Genomic DNA, 15,587 nt, shown 5'->3' with positions numbered 1-15,587 from the left:
AAGGCCCGGACTGCCCTTATAAGGCCGTGGCCCCACCTCCTCATCCTACATCATGTGCTCATGCTGGCAGCAGAATGGTCCACCTGCTGGGCTGGATGCCGGTGCCAAGCACGCCCCTCTCCCTGCCCTCTCCCAGGCAGCAACAGTGGCCAAAGTAATTCTCAGCCACGCTTTGTAGCGTTGGAGCTTTGCTCTCATCTACTGGCCTGGGTTCAGAAATTTACCCAGACAATTGATTTGTTTGGCTATTGTCTAGAATATTTTAGTTTCTAGATCCACTGGAGTTTTTCCACAGAGGGATTTCAATCTAGGGAGTGCAACTTTTTGGCCTCTCTCCTCCAAGTGAAGTCCTAATTAAATGCTCCCTAAATCATTTGGGGCTGCAGTGGGAGAAGGGAGACAATAATGTCACACTCCGCAAGTGAAAATCCTTCTTTCTCCAGGAATCTTCTGATGGATCTAAGCCATTAGCATCAAAAGAATGGTTTTAATCCAGCCTTTTAATTAAATTAACAATAGGCAACATAATTATTCAAATGTGAGCTCATTCCACTAACTATCATTTGTTAAGGTCTGTCAAATGGGGATCTAAAACCATGTTTCAAAGTTGTTTTATTAACCTGGGTTAGTCTTAACCATGGTTTGGGATTTTGGGTGAACAAAGACGTCCTTCCTATAACCCTGGCTTGCTTTCTTGCACCAACTTTCTTGGAGAAAAAGTGAAGGTGGTGAGACTGAAGCAAACCAGTAACTGCAATCTGAACCCTCATTTCATGAATTCATTGCAGTTAGAATAAACTAAGGTTTGATATTATGCCTGAGCCCTGGTCTGACTCATTAAACAGAAAACAAGATAGCAATATTATAAGCATTTGGAGGAAAATCACTTAGTAGATTTCATCTTTGGAGGACTGCAAAATTCTGCTAGCAGTGCTGGAGAATATTGCCTTTAAGTATCCTACAATCCCAAGGTCTTGAATTCCAGGGAATATGGCAGTAAAAGAGCATTCATCTTATTTATACAAAAGACTATCCTGAATGCAAGATGATGTCCTTAAAAAAAGGGTGATACTAAAAAGGGGGTTTTTTTGCAATGTGTACCTGTAGTTTGCATGCAAATTTAAGATGGCTCCCTTTCTTTCTTGACAGAAGCTGAGGAGAAAAACATAGTCTAGATGTTCAGGGAAACAGGTACCATATTTTTTTGGAAAGGAAGGTGATCCTGAATGTATAACAAATTCCCCCTTCCCCAAATTTTATGTTCACCTCTCCCCAAAATTTTCTGGACATAACTGTAAATTGTGTGCAAATGTGACAACCTTTCTTTTTCTATGCAAATGTAAGACAATTGGGAAAAAACCTTAGAATTGCATTAGAGTAAATACTGTCATTGTTTGATAAGGTTAGTCTTGGATTTCTTTGCACTGTTCTGAAGGATACAGTTATGCAAACTAGTAAGATCAGCAGAAACTGGGATAAATGTTTACAAATGACAGTAAAGATATTACATGTCTGATATGGACATATGCACAAGAAACTATGAATGCTGCAGTCTCTGTACTGGACAAAATGAGATCTGTTCTCTGTTATTCTAGTCCAACCATTATGTTGGGCACTGATTTTTATGCTGTTGATCAGTTGCATATCAGTTGTATAGTTTGTTTGCAATTTTAAATGGCCTATGGATAAACAAAATACCTTATTTTCATTCTGACATTACACAGCCAAGCATCGCAGTCCTGCAAGGCAAAATCCACACAGACACATCTGTATCATATAATGCATATCTGGGTCCCACTTAACTGGATGCATACAACTGAAATTACATCCTGGCTGGCAGCGTCTATTAGAGTGCAAAGCATTTGACTACAACCAAACAGGCATTGATATGAGTACTGTAATTTTGGACAATCTACTTTGGTAGACTCTTTCCACAACATTAATGTTACAAACTCAGGGCATGAGTCGATCAAAGGTAAATCCATTGAAATCCTTTTGGAGTGAATAGGAGAGTAACAGTGGAATGCTAAACAGTTAGGATTCCACTGAATTCATAAAGTAAATGGCCTTAAAATATTGCACCTGTAATACTCAACTGTAATGAATACAACAAGTTAATATGGCACAGTAAGGGTACTTTTACCTCCCTGCACCGAAAAAAAATCAAAGGGAATGAGAAAGACTTATACTTTTCTCCCCTGAAAGATAAAAGTGCAGTGAGTAGTGTTGCAGCAGAAGAGAAAGTAGTGTGCTTCCTTTGGACTTTGGTCTCTCCATTCTTAGTCCTGCATTGAAATCAGGACAATCATTATACCACACTAGTGTGATCCCCGGCTTTTCATGCAATATAACTTCTATTAAGCCTGTTAACAAAGATGAATTTGGAACAAAGACAATCTCCTATTCCAGTTATTGTCCTGAAGTCAGTTCTGGGAAATGAGAGCATAACATTTCTTGTGAAATACTACAAACGTTCACACAAGGCTAGAGTGGATTTTTGACAAGTCATCACTGTCTTCCCAAATTTTCCCTTAATCCAAACATTTGTCTCCAAGTTATCTTAAAAAGTAGAGCAATATTATCAGGTAAAATGGTTAAAATTTAACTAAAATAACCATGATTACGTTTTTCCTGCCTGGCTTAATGATTGATTTGTGTTACTTTTATAACCTTTGGCTGAAGGTGATTAGTGCTACCAAAGCTAAGACTGACTGTCCAGTCACTGCTATATGTAGTATTCCCAATCCATTGCTGGAGACAGTACCCAAAACCATGTGTTTGTCACCCATTCTGGAAGGAGAAGCTACAGATTCAGCCAGCCTGATCTCCTTTGGCAGGAGACCTCCCTCCAGCAGCTCAGTGTCCTCACTGGCATTTGCTAGGGCAGCTGGGAAGAAATCAGGCAGGGCAGCAATGGAGGTAAAGAATCAGTCCCTGCAGGGTTAAAGGGAGATGTTGGAATTGTATCTTTGGGCAAGGCTTGGTATAGCTATCATGTTAGAACAATCTGTGCTACTCTGAACCCCCGTCCTCTGAACCTGTAAGGAACCTCAAAGGACTCGAAACAAAGTAACTGAGTTCAGTTCGTTTATTTCATAAACTTCAACGATCGCAATACACGGAATGCGGATTCTGACTTTCCCGGGCTCAAGGTGTCGCTTTTACGGACAATCCGGCCCCTCCCCAAACTCCCAAGCAGAATTCCCACAACAGGGTGAAAACAAGCTTCAAACACATAAGATAAAAGTAGCAAGGTTAAGGCAGCAACCATCCTGGGCACGAAGCCCAGAACGTGGAACGCGCCAAGGCCAGGACGAAGGAGCAGAAACTAACCCCCATCCTTACAGAACCCCCATCTTTTTATTTTTAAGTATCTAGGCCCCTTCTGTTGAGGTTGCCAACCAGTTGGAGAATATTGGGATTGACATTCTCCTTTAGTGTTGTGATGTCACTCCAGTGTTGTGATATCAATATATCAAGGAGACCTAAAATGTCAGGTACCTGCTAAAGCATGGCCCAGACCCGTGTGAACTGGAAGTGAGGCAATGAAGCTGGAGGATGACACAGATTGGTCCCCAATATTTTCAGGTCCCTTTCTTCCAGCCTCCAGCTCCAAATCTCCAGGAGTTTTCGAGCCAGGGGTGGATTCCGCATGGGCCAAAAACAGCGGTGTGAAAATGGTATGAAAATGCTGTAAACTCTTTTACACCATTTTAAACCATTTTCACACCGTTTTCACACCGCTGTTTTTGACCCATATGGAATCCGCCTAGGTGTAGCAACTCTGCCCCTATCACCTGCTGATGGCAAGGGGAATCTGGCAACCCTATTCCATCTGCCGACCCTTTCAAAATTCTCAGTAATCCATCCTTTGCTTTTTGTTAGGAGTTAGAGTCACCATTTTTCAGGAAGCAAGATCTTTCCTTGGGTTGAGATCTTGTGCTATGCTGTGAGGAGTATGAACAGACACAGCCTGCCAACATCACCAAAATGTATTGTGTTTATTAGTATTTATAGATCCCACCCCCTTTCCATTTATAAACCCCTTTTACACTGGAGGCTGTTTGCCGAAACAGGTTTATTTTTGATTTAGCCACAGATCTTTGCTACGATAATAAAAATATAGGAATCTAGGAGCTGCTGAAACGATAGACTGAGTCAAATTAGCTATGGCTCTGAGCACTGGAGGCTTCACAGTGGCAGCAAACATCTATCCACAGGCATAACCTTCACCCTGCTGTGGGTCAACTTCAGCCAGCTGTCTCAGCTTCGGGTTTGATTCCAGCTTCAGCCAGCTGTCTCAGCTTCGGGTTTGAGACCAACCTCATCTGAGCGGGCTCTGCCTTCAAGAGCACTGATGGGAGCTGACTGTCGGACAGAATCCCGTGGTTTTCTTCAGGGACTGTTAGGAATTCACTATCAGCTCTCGAAGCCAGCATACAATTGGCCATGCTGACAGGGGCTGATGGGAATTGTAGTTCCTGAACATCTGGAGAGCCGCAGGTTCCCTACCCCTGGTCTAGATCTCTGTGCTAGGTCTGTATGTGAACTTCTTCTCTGGGCTGCTCTTCTCCCCACCAAAGCTTGCTTCTCAGTAGATCTTTTTGCCCCTCTGATCATTGGTGCTTTCTCTGTGAAACACATGCAGCATTCAAAAACATATTATTGTGCATTAACTTTTGCATTTGCATTTCCTAAGCATCAGAAGTACATTAAAGCAGAGATACAGTTTAGGGAAGGCAAAAGGGCCATCCTGTCCCACCCTTCCAACTGAACTGTGGTGGAGGAGGAATGAAGGTAGGAAATCCCAGTGGCCTTGTTCAACCAGGAACAGACAAGCCATGTGGCATGCTATCATTCTATGATATTAGGGTTGAAGAAGATGAAGAGTCTGGGTTTATACCCCGCTTTTCTCTCCTGTAAGAAGACTCAAGGCAACCTACAAACTCATTTCCCTTCCTTTCCCCACAACAGACACCTTGTGAGGTAGGTGGGGCTGAGAGAGTTCTGAACGAACTGTGACTAGCTCAAGGTCACCCAGCAGGAATATAGGAGAGGTTAAACAAATCTGGTTCATCAGATAAGAGTCCCCTGCTGGTGTGGAGGAGTGGGGAATCAAACCCGGTTCTCCTGATTAGAATCCACTGCTCTTAACCACTACACCACGCTGACTCTTGTGTGGTAGGAAGAGTGTCCAGATAGAATATTTGCTTGGGAACCCAAGTTAGCTCTTGGAAGCCCTGCCTCTAGCCCCCACCTTTTAGACCCCATAGTCTTATTCATGAGGAACACAAATTATTCTGACTTCATACTCTGCTACTGTCATAAGCAAGAGCTCACCTATGATAACCTTATGCCTAATGCTCAGCTAGTTTCACACATTTGTGTGATGCGTTTTCAATGCACTTTAGCCAACTGGATGCTAAAGTGCATTGAAAGTGCATTATCCAATTTGTGTGAAAACATCTGGTGGCAACTGTTTGGCTTACATTCCATACAGATGTGTGAATCCCAGAGTCCTTCATTCAACATTGGAGGATCCACAAGTTAAAATGAATGCACGAACTTGATACATGTGTTGAGGAATTGTTATGTTACATTCAACACATGTGCAGATGAAGGTTTCAGAGTGATCAGATGGCTTTCTTTTTAATGTGAAATTGACAAGTGAAATTGTCATGAACTGTACATGTTACTTTGCTAGACCTAAGATGGTAAAAAAAGGAAGAAGGTGGCAGGCAACCTCCCCAAATGAAGATTGCACAGAAAGAACAAGGAAGTGGTGAGCGGGCAAAATCATGGCTCAACTAGGGACACTTTGCAGGAGGAGAAAGGAAACAGTGGGGGAAACCACTGCAAAGCAAACAGCTGTGGGTTAAGTAGTACATGCATGAATGGTCACAGATCATTCAACCAACTACAAACTAAATCCTGTCAAGAATTGTCAATCAGAGGCGTAGCAAGGGGGGAAAGCGCCTGGTGCACTGGTGTGTCTTCCCGCCCGTAATGACCTCGCCCCGGAACGGCCCCGCCTCGGAATGCCCCTGTCCTGCCACGCCCCAGAATGTCCTCGCCACACCCCCACAGGGGCGTGCGCCTGGTGCGTCACGCACCCCCCAGCCTCTGTTGTCAATCCTTAGTTATTAACAGATTAATGGGTGTACTATTTGTTACACATACAACCTGCCTTCCTCCTCTCCCATCACAGAGCACATTAAAGGACTGGTTTCTCAGAGGCCCCCCTTTCAGGCTATCATTGCCAGGCCTGTGTTCTCCAGGAGCTATTGGGGGCTGAGCTAGGGAACGGGAAGCATTGTTAATGCTGTGACATCATGGCCACTGCTATAATACTGCAGGAATTTCCCCAATCTCCAAATAACCAAGAGGCTGGGTTAAGTTCTTGAGTGTTGCACTGGGAACGTGATATCACTTCTGCATGAACCTGATGAAGTAGATCTTTGGTAGTCATTTGTGCTCTAATGACAGCATGAAAGAACCATCCTTTATAGTTTATAAACATTACTTTGCCTGATCACCTGGAGTCAATGCATAGTCATAACCGGTGACTGGACAAGTAGCCCTCTATAAATTAGCTCTGCACTGAATCATGTTTTGGAATCACAAGCATTCTCTCCCATAAAGACAACCACAAGTATGAGTCCCTCCTCTCTTTCAGAGCAAGAAAAAGGCCACATTTCATTTGAACCTACTGGTTTATTTCAGTGTGTGATTTTTAAAAAAAACTTTAAAAAATTAGCACTGTGGTTCAGCATCAGCTTTCAAGTCCACTGAACTAGCTTTGATTGGTGGCATGGTTCATTGTGGAGAGGCATATGGTAAACTATTCTATTGTGTGGACGGTTTGACTACCAGGCTAAAATATGTAAATCACTTTGCCTGTGTACGTTTGCATTTTAAATAGGTTTTTCAAGGTTCAAAGTGCTATCGAGGGTTGTTGGCTAGCTTAATAGCAGCTTAATGGGAATGGGCTGAATTGAATGTGCTGAATTTATTCTATAGCCATGTAACAGGTGATGACAGGGTTAGAACTAGCAATCCTTGCATGCATCTGTGCTCTGCTGTTCCATGTGGTGAACCTACCCAAGACTAGAGGACAGTTATAATGTTCCCTTAATTTCCACCCACTCAGGCAGCTCATTGGTTTAAACTGACCAGGAAGGTTTTCAGCAGCTTCCAGGTAGGGGTACCAGGTTTGGACATTTGGGGGTGGAGCCTAGAGAGGACAGGAATCTCAGTGAGGCACAACACCATCAAGTCCACCCTCCAAAGCACCCATTTTCTCCAGGGGAAATGATCTTTATAATCTGGAGATGAGCAGTAATTCTGGGGGATCCCCAGGTATCCCTGCTTCCTGGTGAGGCTTGACTTTGGCCTAAACAGCAGCCCACCTGGATGGCTGACAATGGACCTTGCCATTTTAAGGACTTGTTTCATTTCCTGCTCACCTGATTTTCTCTCAGACCCCAGTAAGGAAGAGTTTGAATTTCTCATCTCTGCTGTTTTAACTCCTCTCAAACTTCCATTTCAACTTGTCTTCTGACTAGTTTGAATTTAAGCATGGTCCTTTATTTTTATGCACTTTTTAGCTTCCTTCTATTGAATTCCCCGCCTCCCCTCACAAAATTGTCCAGCACCTTGTTAAAAAGTCAGCATTGTTTGCGTGTATGTTCATTTCATGTGAATATTCAATGGGTAAAAAAATCCTACATTTTATGTGAATATTCCTTTTGTTTTTTTAACAAAACAAACACTGCACAACAGGAATATATAACATAAATGTATCTTTAAAAAGCAGCAAAATATGAAGAATCCAAAACCATTGTAAAAACTTTTTTTTAAAGGCCATGTTGAGTATCAAAAAATGTAGATTTTGCAGACCCACATTCAAATTCCCACTCTGTGACAAACTTGGGCGTTCTTATTTTCACAGCCCAATCCTATGTGTGGGTGTGTGGGGGGGTGGGCTCTTGGAGCTGGTGCGGCATCACACCAGTGTGATTGCCTGCCCCACAATGTAAATGGCAGGCAGGTAGGTGCCGTGGACCACAGCAGCATCCAACCTGGAAGAGAGCCCAGCCCGCAGAGGTACGTCAGCATCCAGGAGGACCCTGGTGCATCTGATGAGGGGTTCCAGGGGCATTCCTGGGATGGAGCCAACTTTAGTCAGCTTCCACCAGGCTTGGGAGAAACTCCCCTGGCGTAGCCCTCGTAGCCTCAGTCCATTCGGGACTAGGGAGGGCTTTCAGGCGACCGGGGAGTTTCTGGCATTTGCTGCCTCTCCATTCTGCTATGACAGCAGCACAGTAGCATGACAGCAATGCCACCCCTTGCTGCCTGAGCCCTGTGGATTGGATTGTTAGCCTAACCTACTTCACAAGATTGTTTCTGAGAGGAGACAATGGATTGCTTATGCAGGATAAAAATGGAATAAATATATGAATTAATATCAAATAACTGGTACAAAGAACCTTGGTCACTTGTGTCCCAGGAATATTTTCCATCCGCTTCTCACTTTGCCAGTTCTCTACGTCTGTCGAAGGCCCAGCATCCTGACAAGAGGCCAGGCTATGGTTGTGCAAATCAGCCTGATCTTTAAAGTCACCAGGAAGCTACCTTACATTTAAATATACCTGCAAATTCTCAGAAACTTCATCTAGATGCCTTTCTGAAACACTGAAGAAGGGGCAAAAATGTATTCTTTTAAGAAATGAAAGAACTAGTTAAAAGAAAAGACCACGGTTAATCTTTTCCTGCTCCATTGCAGATAACAGTAACAGCAAACCAGACCCAAAATAACCTTGTAAAAGAAACACACATGTGCTTTGAACTTTCAGTTCCTTGGATTAAAGTCAGCCCTCAACAATTTATCTACAACTTTTCCCTGATTGAACTGTCTATTAAGGTTGCAAATCTATGCACACTCAGTGGAGAGAATGTCCCACAGAATGCCCGTATACAGTGTCAGGGTGGCCTTACAAACAAACAGAAATCAGATCCCTGAAGAGAGCACCTAACAGTTTCTCTGATTCCCTCAGAGGAAAATGGCAGCCACCTCGTATCTCCGCCAATTTTGTTCTGAAGAACAGCCTGGGACACTGTCACGATAACTGTAAGGCACCGAAACGGATGACTTAAAAGTCCACTCTGCATGCTGTGCCGTTTTAGCTCCGCTTAACAACCAAGTCTTTGCACGCCGTGAGGACTGCCCTGCAACCTTCACTGATAGGGTTTGGGCAAGGGTCAGCACAGCAGACCCCAGTCAATTAGCCTGGTGAGGGAAACATCCTCTGGCAGCCAGGCGGCTGGCTGAAGCATCTGTGCCTAAGGGCTTTGATGAGGGGGGATACAAAGGAGAGAGGAAAGGAAGGCAATCTGGAACCCATAAGCTCCCTTGATGTTTGCATTATTGTGAACAGTTGTATTGGCCTGCTCGTGGCCCCACCCCCAGCACTACTTACCCTATCCGTAAAGGGCATTAACAAGTTTTTTTATAAGAAACCATGTCCCTCCTCTCTTTAGCCCTAACGTAAGGAGGGTGTGTGTGTGAATAAACAGATCCTTGAAGGCCGGAGAAGTTCAGAAAGTATTTGGAGCCCCTGCAACTCCAACCCTTGAAGATTTTCATCCCTGACGTCGCTCTGCTTCAGCTTCAGGTTGTCCTGTTCGGATGCACTGTGGCCTATTCGGTCGACATTCTGACACCGTGCCAGATAGAAGGGAAGCGAGTTTACTGATGATGAAAGAAGAAGGCATGTGCCCAGATTCACCGGAAGGCAGCTTGGTCACCAGTGAGGAAGAAAGCGAAAGGGTACCCAAGAAGGGCCGTCGCAAGAGGAGCCAGTTGGGCAAACCGTTAACGTCTTCAGCCCCACTCGAATGCAGTACTCCTTCCCCGCAGGGCAAGCGCAGCAAACGTAGCCCTGTGCCGCAGCCCTTTGAGGACACACATACGCAGCGGGTGATTGCCAACGTGCGGGAGCGCCAGCGCACCCAGTCGCTGAACGATGCCTTTGCCGAACTCCGCAAAATCATCCCCACGCTTCCTTCTGACAAACTCAGCAAGATCCAAACGCTCAAGCTGGCCTCACGCTACATTGATTTCCTCTACCAGGTCCTGCAGAGTGATGAACTGGACCACAAGATCTCCAGCTGCAACTACCTGGCCCACGAGAGGCTCAGCTATGCCTTCTCGGTCTGGAGGATGGAAGGGGCATGGTCCATGTCAACATCTCACTGAGACCCAGTTGGAAGGTATGTTTGACTTCCAGCCCTTCTCTGACCTCTCCAATGCAATTCTTCCTCCTTACGCTTAAATCTGATAGCAGAGCTCTATAAGGGTTTTAGCCACACACCATGTTTTCCAGGGCAGCGCTTGCCTCTGGAAATGTTTAAAATAATTGAGAATAAAAGAGAGCGATTTAGGGCTCTAGCAAAATGCCTTTCCATCACCGGTTAGTCATCACAAACAGCTGCAAGGCAGCTGAAATTAGGGGTTAGGGATTCCAGGTTTTTATGTATGAAATGAAAACCTGGTAATTTTAGGCCACAAAGAGATCAAAAGTAGTACAATAGCACAGTCATTGCTGTAGGAGGCTACATGTGATTCATTTGTCAGGCTGTGGCCTTTGGTTAAGCAGGTTTACTGGTAGAAGATGGTGGGTTGAGTGTGCATGTCTCTCTCATAATATTCTTTATGGCCTGGCAGGGCTGAAATTTCCCAACAAGCTGCATAGAATACGATAAAATGGGCAGCTCCAGGCAGACTTTGGATTTAATTTCAGACAGGCCTAGAATTTTTACCCCTTCTAAACTAAGCAGAACTGCACTTGGGTTTCAGCAGAAACTGCATCACATGTGGCAGGTAGAACAAGGACATAAAAGGCAGATGATATTTCTCTGCTGCGAAATACCCTTTTTGATTAGCCAGCCTGCCTGCTTTGCATTTTCGACTTGTTTGCTAAGGCTAATCATCAGTGATATGGAACGGACGTTCCATCTCGCCCACCCACTCACCGCCCTGCAAATATATGTATGTTTATATAATCCTTATAAAATAGGCCAGGGGAATTTTCGTACATAAAACTGTGTATTTAGTGGTTCTAACACAAATAAAAACCTATGATGCCTTCCTTGTATGTTTACTTTCTCTTCAGTACTCTCCCCTGCATGTGAGAGAGCATGGTAAACACTGAAATATGCTGTGTGGCACTACTCGGAAATGAAAGAGGGTAAATATCTTTCACATCTTCAGTGCTTTCACGCCAGTGTTATACCCATTTAATAGATGTGGAGTTGAGGCTGCAGCACAGCAGCTTTCCAAAGGCCACCCAATGGATCCATGCTAGCTGAGTTACCCTCCCATTTTCACAGGATCTCAACCTAGCCCAACCTAGTCCACTGGATAATATTGGCACAATGGATTAGCGTAAAAAGGATCAATTATGTTTTCTTCTCTCATTGCACAAAGATTTCCCCCAACTTTAAAAATGCATATTCAGCATTACGTAATGTAAGTAATGGTCACCTCTGGTTCCATACATCGTAACCACCAATTAGACTCCAAGTTTCAGCTGTAAGCACATATCGTTGTTATTAGGGATGCTCTCCATGGATTTTTGTTCCACAGAACTTTTGCTGCTGCTACTAAATATAATGATCAATCAACAGTTAATATTATTGCCCGCTTATATTACTTTCAGACCCATCTTTTTTTAAAAAAGGCAATGAAAGAATGTGGAAGTTGATGCTCAATTAAATCAATTGCACATGTGATGTGCGGCAATGATTCAGATCTGCACTATACTGCTTAAAAGAGTGTGTTTTTGCTTGGGGAACGTTATATTCAGTGAAGCCTCTTGAAAAGATGTAATACACTTGCTGACTCCCATGAGGCTACTCTTGAATGGAGTCTGCTCAGCCCAAGGACCACTGGCTAGAAATGGTCAGGTACTAGGAGCTGTAAACCGAGGGTGGGATGCAGGAAACAGCAGTCACATAGTTATGAAAATTAACTTTAAAAATCAAACCCTATAATGATCTGTACCTGCACTGGAAAGCACCATCCTTGTTTTTCCAGATAAGTATCCAGAACCTGCAATGCCAGGATGCAAAACAGTGGAAAGAATGGGGCAGGTTTTGTACTTTCCTTGTTAGTTACCAGGCCCTGACAAAACAGTTGTGAAAAGGGGGAATTTCCTTTGAGTCAGTTTTGCCATCACACTGCCTTAATGAAGAGATAAATATATCTGGTGGAATTCCCCTGTTCTTTACAATATACAGAAGTGTCTGTTCGTTGCTACCCTCACATGGCTAAAGGTTTGAGGCTATTTTACATACATGTTAAGCATGCCTACGTGCCATGCCATGCTAAAAAAATGAAACTGGAAAATGTCACGTTTGTTAAATTCATGGCAAGAAAACTTGAATCCAGCAATTAAGCACGTTTCACTAATTGTTTTGCTAGTGTCTGATTTATTCTGGACGTTATTAATTTGCATAACTTATTATGATTTTGATCATCATCATGGGAATTATTACTGGGCATCATGAATCTTATTTGGCTAGTGAATATTCCTAACTTTAATAATGACTAGGAAAATAATTGCTTAAAAACAAACAGGAAAGCTCAGATTCTGCTGTGTAATCCCCCAATTATTTAGAAGGAAGACGTCCCACTGAATTCTATGAACCATTCCAATTTGCCTGTTCCATTAACTGAGCTTCAGCAGTCTAAATTTTTCCAGGCAGTACCATATTCTAAAGTTTGACACACATGCAATATTAATGTTTAACAATAGTGGGTTTTTTTGTTTGTTTAACATGTTGGGCTGGTGTTTTTGGAAGTGATACATTTCCTTTTAAAACTTAAAGCAATTAATATAATTACATTTATATTGCGTTGATTCATATAATTAATTTCAATTGACAGTTGAACCCATTTCAAAGCAATCCTCAACCCTAAATCCTGCCTTTAAAGAATGCTTCCTTGCTCTTCCAGAAATGTCAATGAAACTGATCAGGTTGATTCTACAAAACAAGGGGCTACCCACTCCCTCCCCCCAAAAATATCGATCTTTTCTCCAGTGGTGGTAGAGTCTGTAAAAAATGGCGACCAGAGACATCAGGCTTACAACATATTCACAGTGAAAGGACGTGACAGATCAGGAATTTATTCATAAATGGGCTGTGTCAATCATGGCCTAAACAGATTTTTCTTTACATTATAACAACAGAGAGTGATGTGTACTTTTTACCTTTCGCTTCCCTATACAGAATCCAAGTCTGCCAACTGATTCCTTGTTTGCAGCTCACAATTCCTGTAGCGTTTGTTTAAGTAGGTGGTAACCTGCAAACACTCTGGCTTGGTAATTTTTTTTAAAGGTCTGAAATTGTGCTTTTAAAGTATTACTTCCAGACTAGTATCTCCAGTTTATTGCCTGATCCCTGCTGGCATGGAAATGAGACAAGTGAACCACAGGAAAAGGTGACCACTCGCTTGTATTGCTTTAGACAAAACAGTGCCTGAAATAAGGAGAATCTTTCAGACCCAACTCTGACCTCTTTGCCTCTGGTCATTCACCGATCCCATGGGATGGTTAACCCACAGTCTCTCCTGATGCCCTCTCAGCCTCCTCCGGGTTTGCTCATTTCCTGTGGTGAGAAGCCATCCGCTGCTCCAGGACGAAGGGAAAAGGCAGACTTCACAAATCCAAGACCCTCTTTCTCCTGACCTCAGCCTCAGGCTGTGACTAAGTTAGCTTACATGCTGATAGGTCAGGAGGGTAACAACCCTTGGTATAGCCATTTGATGAGGGGCTCCGGTGAGAACTAACAGGGGCAGCAAATGAGGACCTATTTAGAGTTGACTTTTGATGTTGTTTTGCAGATGTGGGTGGCCTGTACTTCTTTGTACCTTGACAAAGATAATGGGTGTCATCCATCCAATCAGAGTTCAGCACTTTGAAAGGCCTTTTCATTTCAGCAGGAGATAGGTCACACATGTGCTGGCTTGTAACCATTACATCCCATTTTACATCTGCTGATGTCTCTCCCACGTTACTGTGCTGCAGAGGGGTGGCTAAGTGAAACTACAAAAAGCATTGGGGAACATTCAACAGTAACAAAGTATTGTGGCAAGTGCATGCCATGAGCCAATGTTCATTTTACCAAATGCATGAAGTGTTACTCCCAGTTGGCAGATACAATAAGAAGGGGAGAAAGGAAATCAATGGCACTTTAAAAATTATCAGATTTGTGCCTCATGTATATTCAACAGACCTCAGCTCTATGATCTCTGTGTTAAAATGAATTCTTGCATAAATAGTAGTGAAAAGTCTGATTGTTTCAGTTGTATTTTTAAACAGTGGTCTTCTGAGCATAGTTACGCCCTTTTGAGGGCATTAACTTCAGTGTACTTAGAAAGTTGTAAGTCTACTTAAGATGGCACAGTAGTTGTTTAATCAGTGCCTATTTATACACATGTGGTCTCTTTCACTGAGTGTGCATTCCCTTTGGGTTTGCTTTTCGGTTATGCACACGGTTTCTCCTCTTTGGCACTCATCCTGCTATCAGATCAGAGAGTCCTCACTATTTTCAAAAGCTCTTGAAATGTGACTTTTTCTCTCCCTTCACAGGAAAAACAAAGGAGATCACTATGCACTAAGCTTTCTTTGGGTTTTCTCACTCGTTCTGCTTCTCTCATCCAGATCACAGTAGTTCCTCCCTCTCATCATGCCACCATTTCAGGATGATCAGAAGGGCTTCTTTTTCATTATTATTTTAATGGCAAAGGTTTGATGCTGGGATGATAGTGAAATTGATATTTCCACGGGAAAAGAAAACACTTGGAGCCGCAAATAATTTTTGACATTTAAAATAAAGATAACACTGTATATATTGGGTTTTTTTACCTTTTACTCCACTCATTCTGAGAAGCGCATGGATGCACCCGCCCTGCTGCCTGCAGAGGCGTATCAGCCTGAGACCAGCGGCTTCGGCCTTGCGGCCATAGAGCGCCGCCCCACTCGAGGAACAAAGGCGGAAGGGGAAACCTGCTGGCGCTGCCCAGCAGCCAGCGAACGAATGGTGCACCAGCCCTGCTGCCTGCAGGGCGAGTAGGATGAAGCGGTTCGGCCTGCGATCCCGCCCGAAGATGCCATACCTCAAGCAGGGTGGGCGGAGGAAGCCTGCAACGGCCCAGCCGTCAGCGGGCAGTTAGTCGCGCCGGCCTTGCCTGCACAGGGCTGGCATAGATGAAACCAGTGACTCAGCTCGTAGACGCAGTGCAAGGGCAGAAGAACGCATCGCGACAAGAGCCCGCAGGTTCCTACCCTACTCTTAGATCAAAGACAAAGAAAAAAATGGAGGTTGCGTGGAAACAACAAGGAGGCAGGTGGGCTTGGCAAGTTACACTTTGCAGGTGGCTTGGCTTGGCTAGGTACACTTTGCAGGCAAAGTTACACTTTGCAGGTGGGCTTGGCAAGTTACACTTTGCAGGTGGCTTGGCTAGGTAAACAAAAACCTGCAGGGAAACCCCTCTGCAAAGCAATGTTAGAGAATTGACTACG

The 15,587-nt window shown here is 43.7% G+C and overlaps 1 protein-coding gene across 1 annotated transcript in view; it reads left to right on the top strand.

Annotated features, from left to right (window-relative positions):
- The first annotated feature begins 9,505 nt into the window (after positions 1-9,505).
- Positions 9,506-15,587, top strand: part of LOC125430113 (twist-related protein 2-like) — a 31,286-nt gene continuing 25,204 nt past the window's right edge. The window contains exon 1 of the mRNA XM_048491876.1: positions 9,506-10,272. Within this exon, the coding sequence (XP_048347833.1) occupies positions 9,689-10,258 (570 nt within the window). The 5' untranslated portion in view covers positions 9,506-9,688 and the 3' untranslated portion in view covers positions 10,259-10,272. The remainder of the gene's footprint in view (positions 10,273-15,587) is intronic.

This window comes from Sphaerodactylus townsendi, linkage group LG03 (assembly GCF_021028975.2).
Source record: "Sphaerodactylus townsendi isolate TG3544 linkage group LG03, MPM_Stown_v2.3, whole genome shotgun sequence".
In the NCBI taxonomy this organism is placed as follows: domain Eukaryota; kingdom Metazoa; phylum Chordata; class Lepidosauria; order Squamata; family Sphaerodactylidae; genus Sphaerodactylus; species Sphaerodactylus townsendi.
This window is presented reverse-complemented; position numbering and strand designations above follow the sequence as displayed.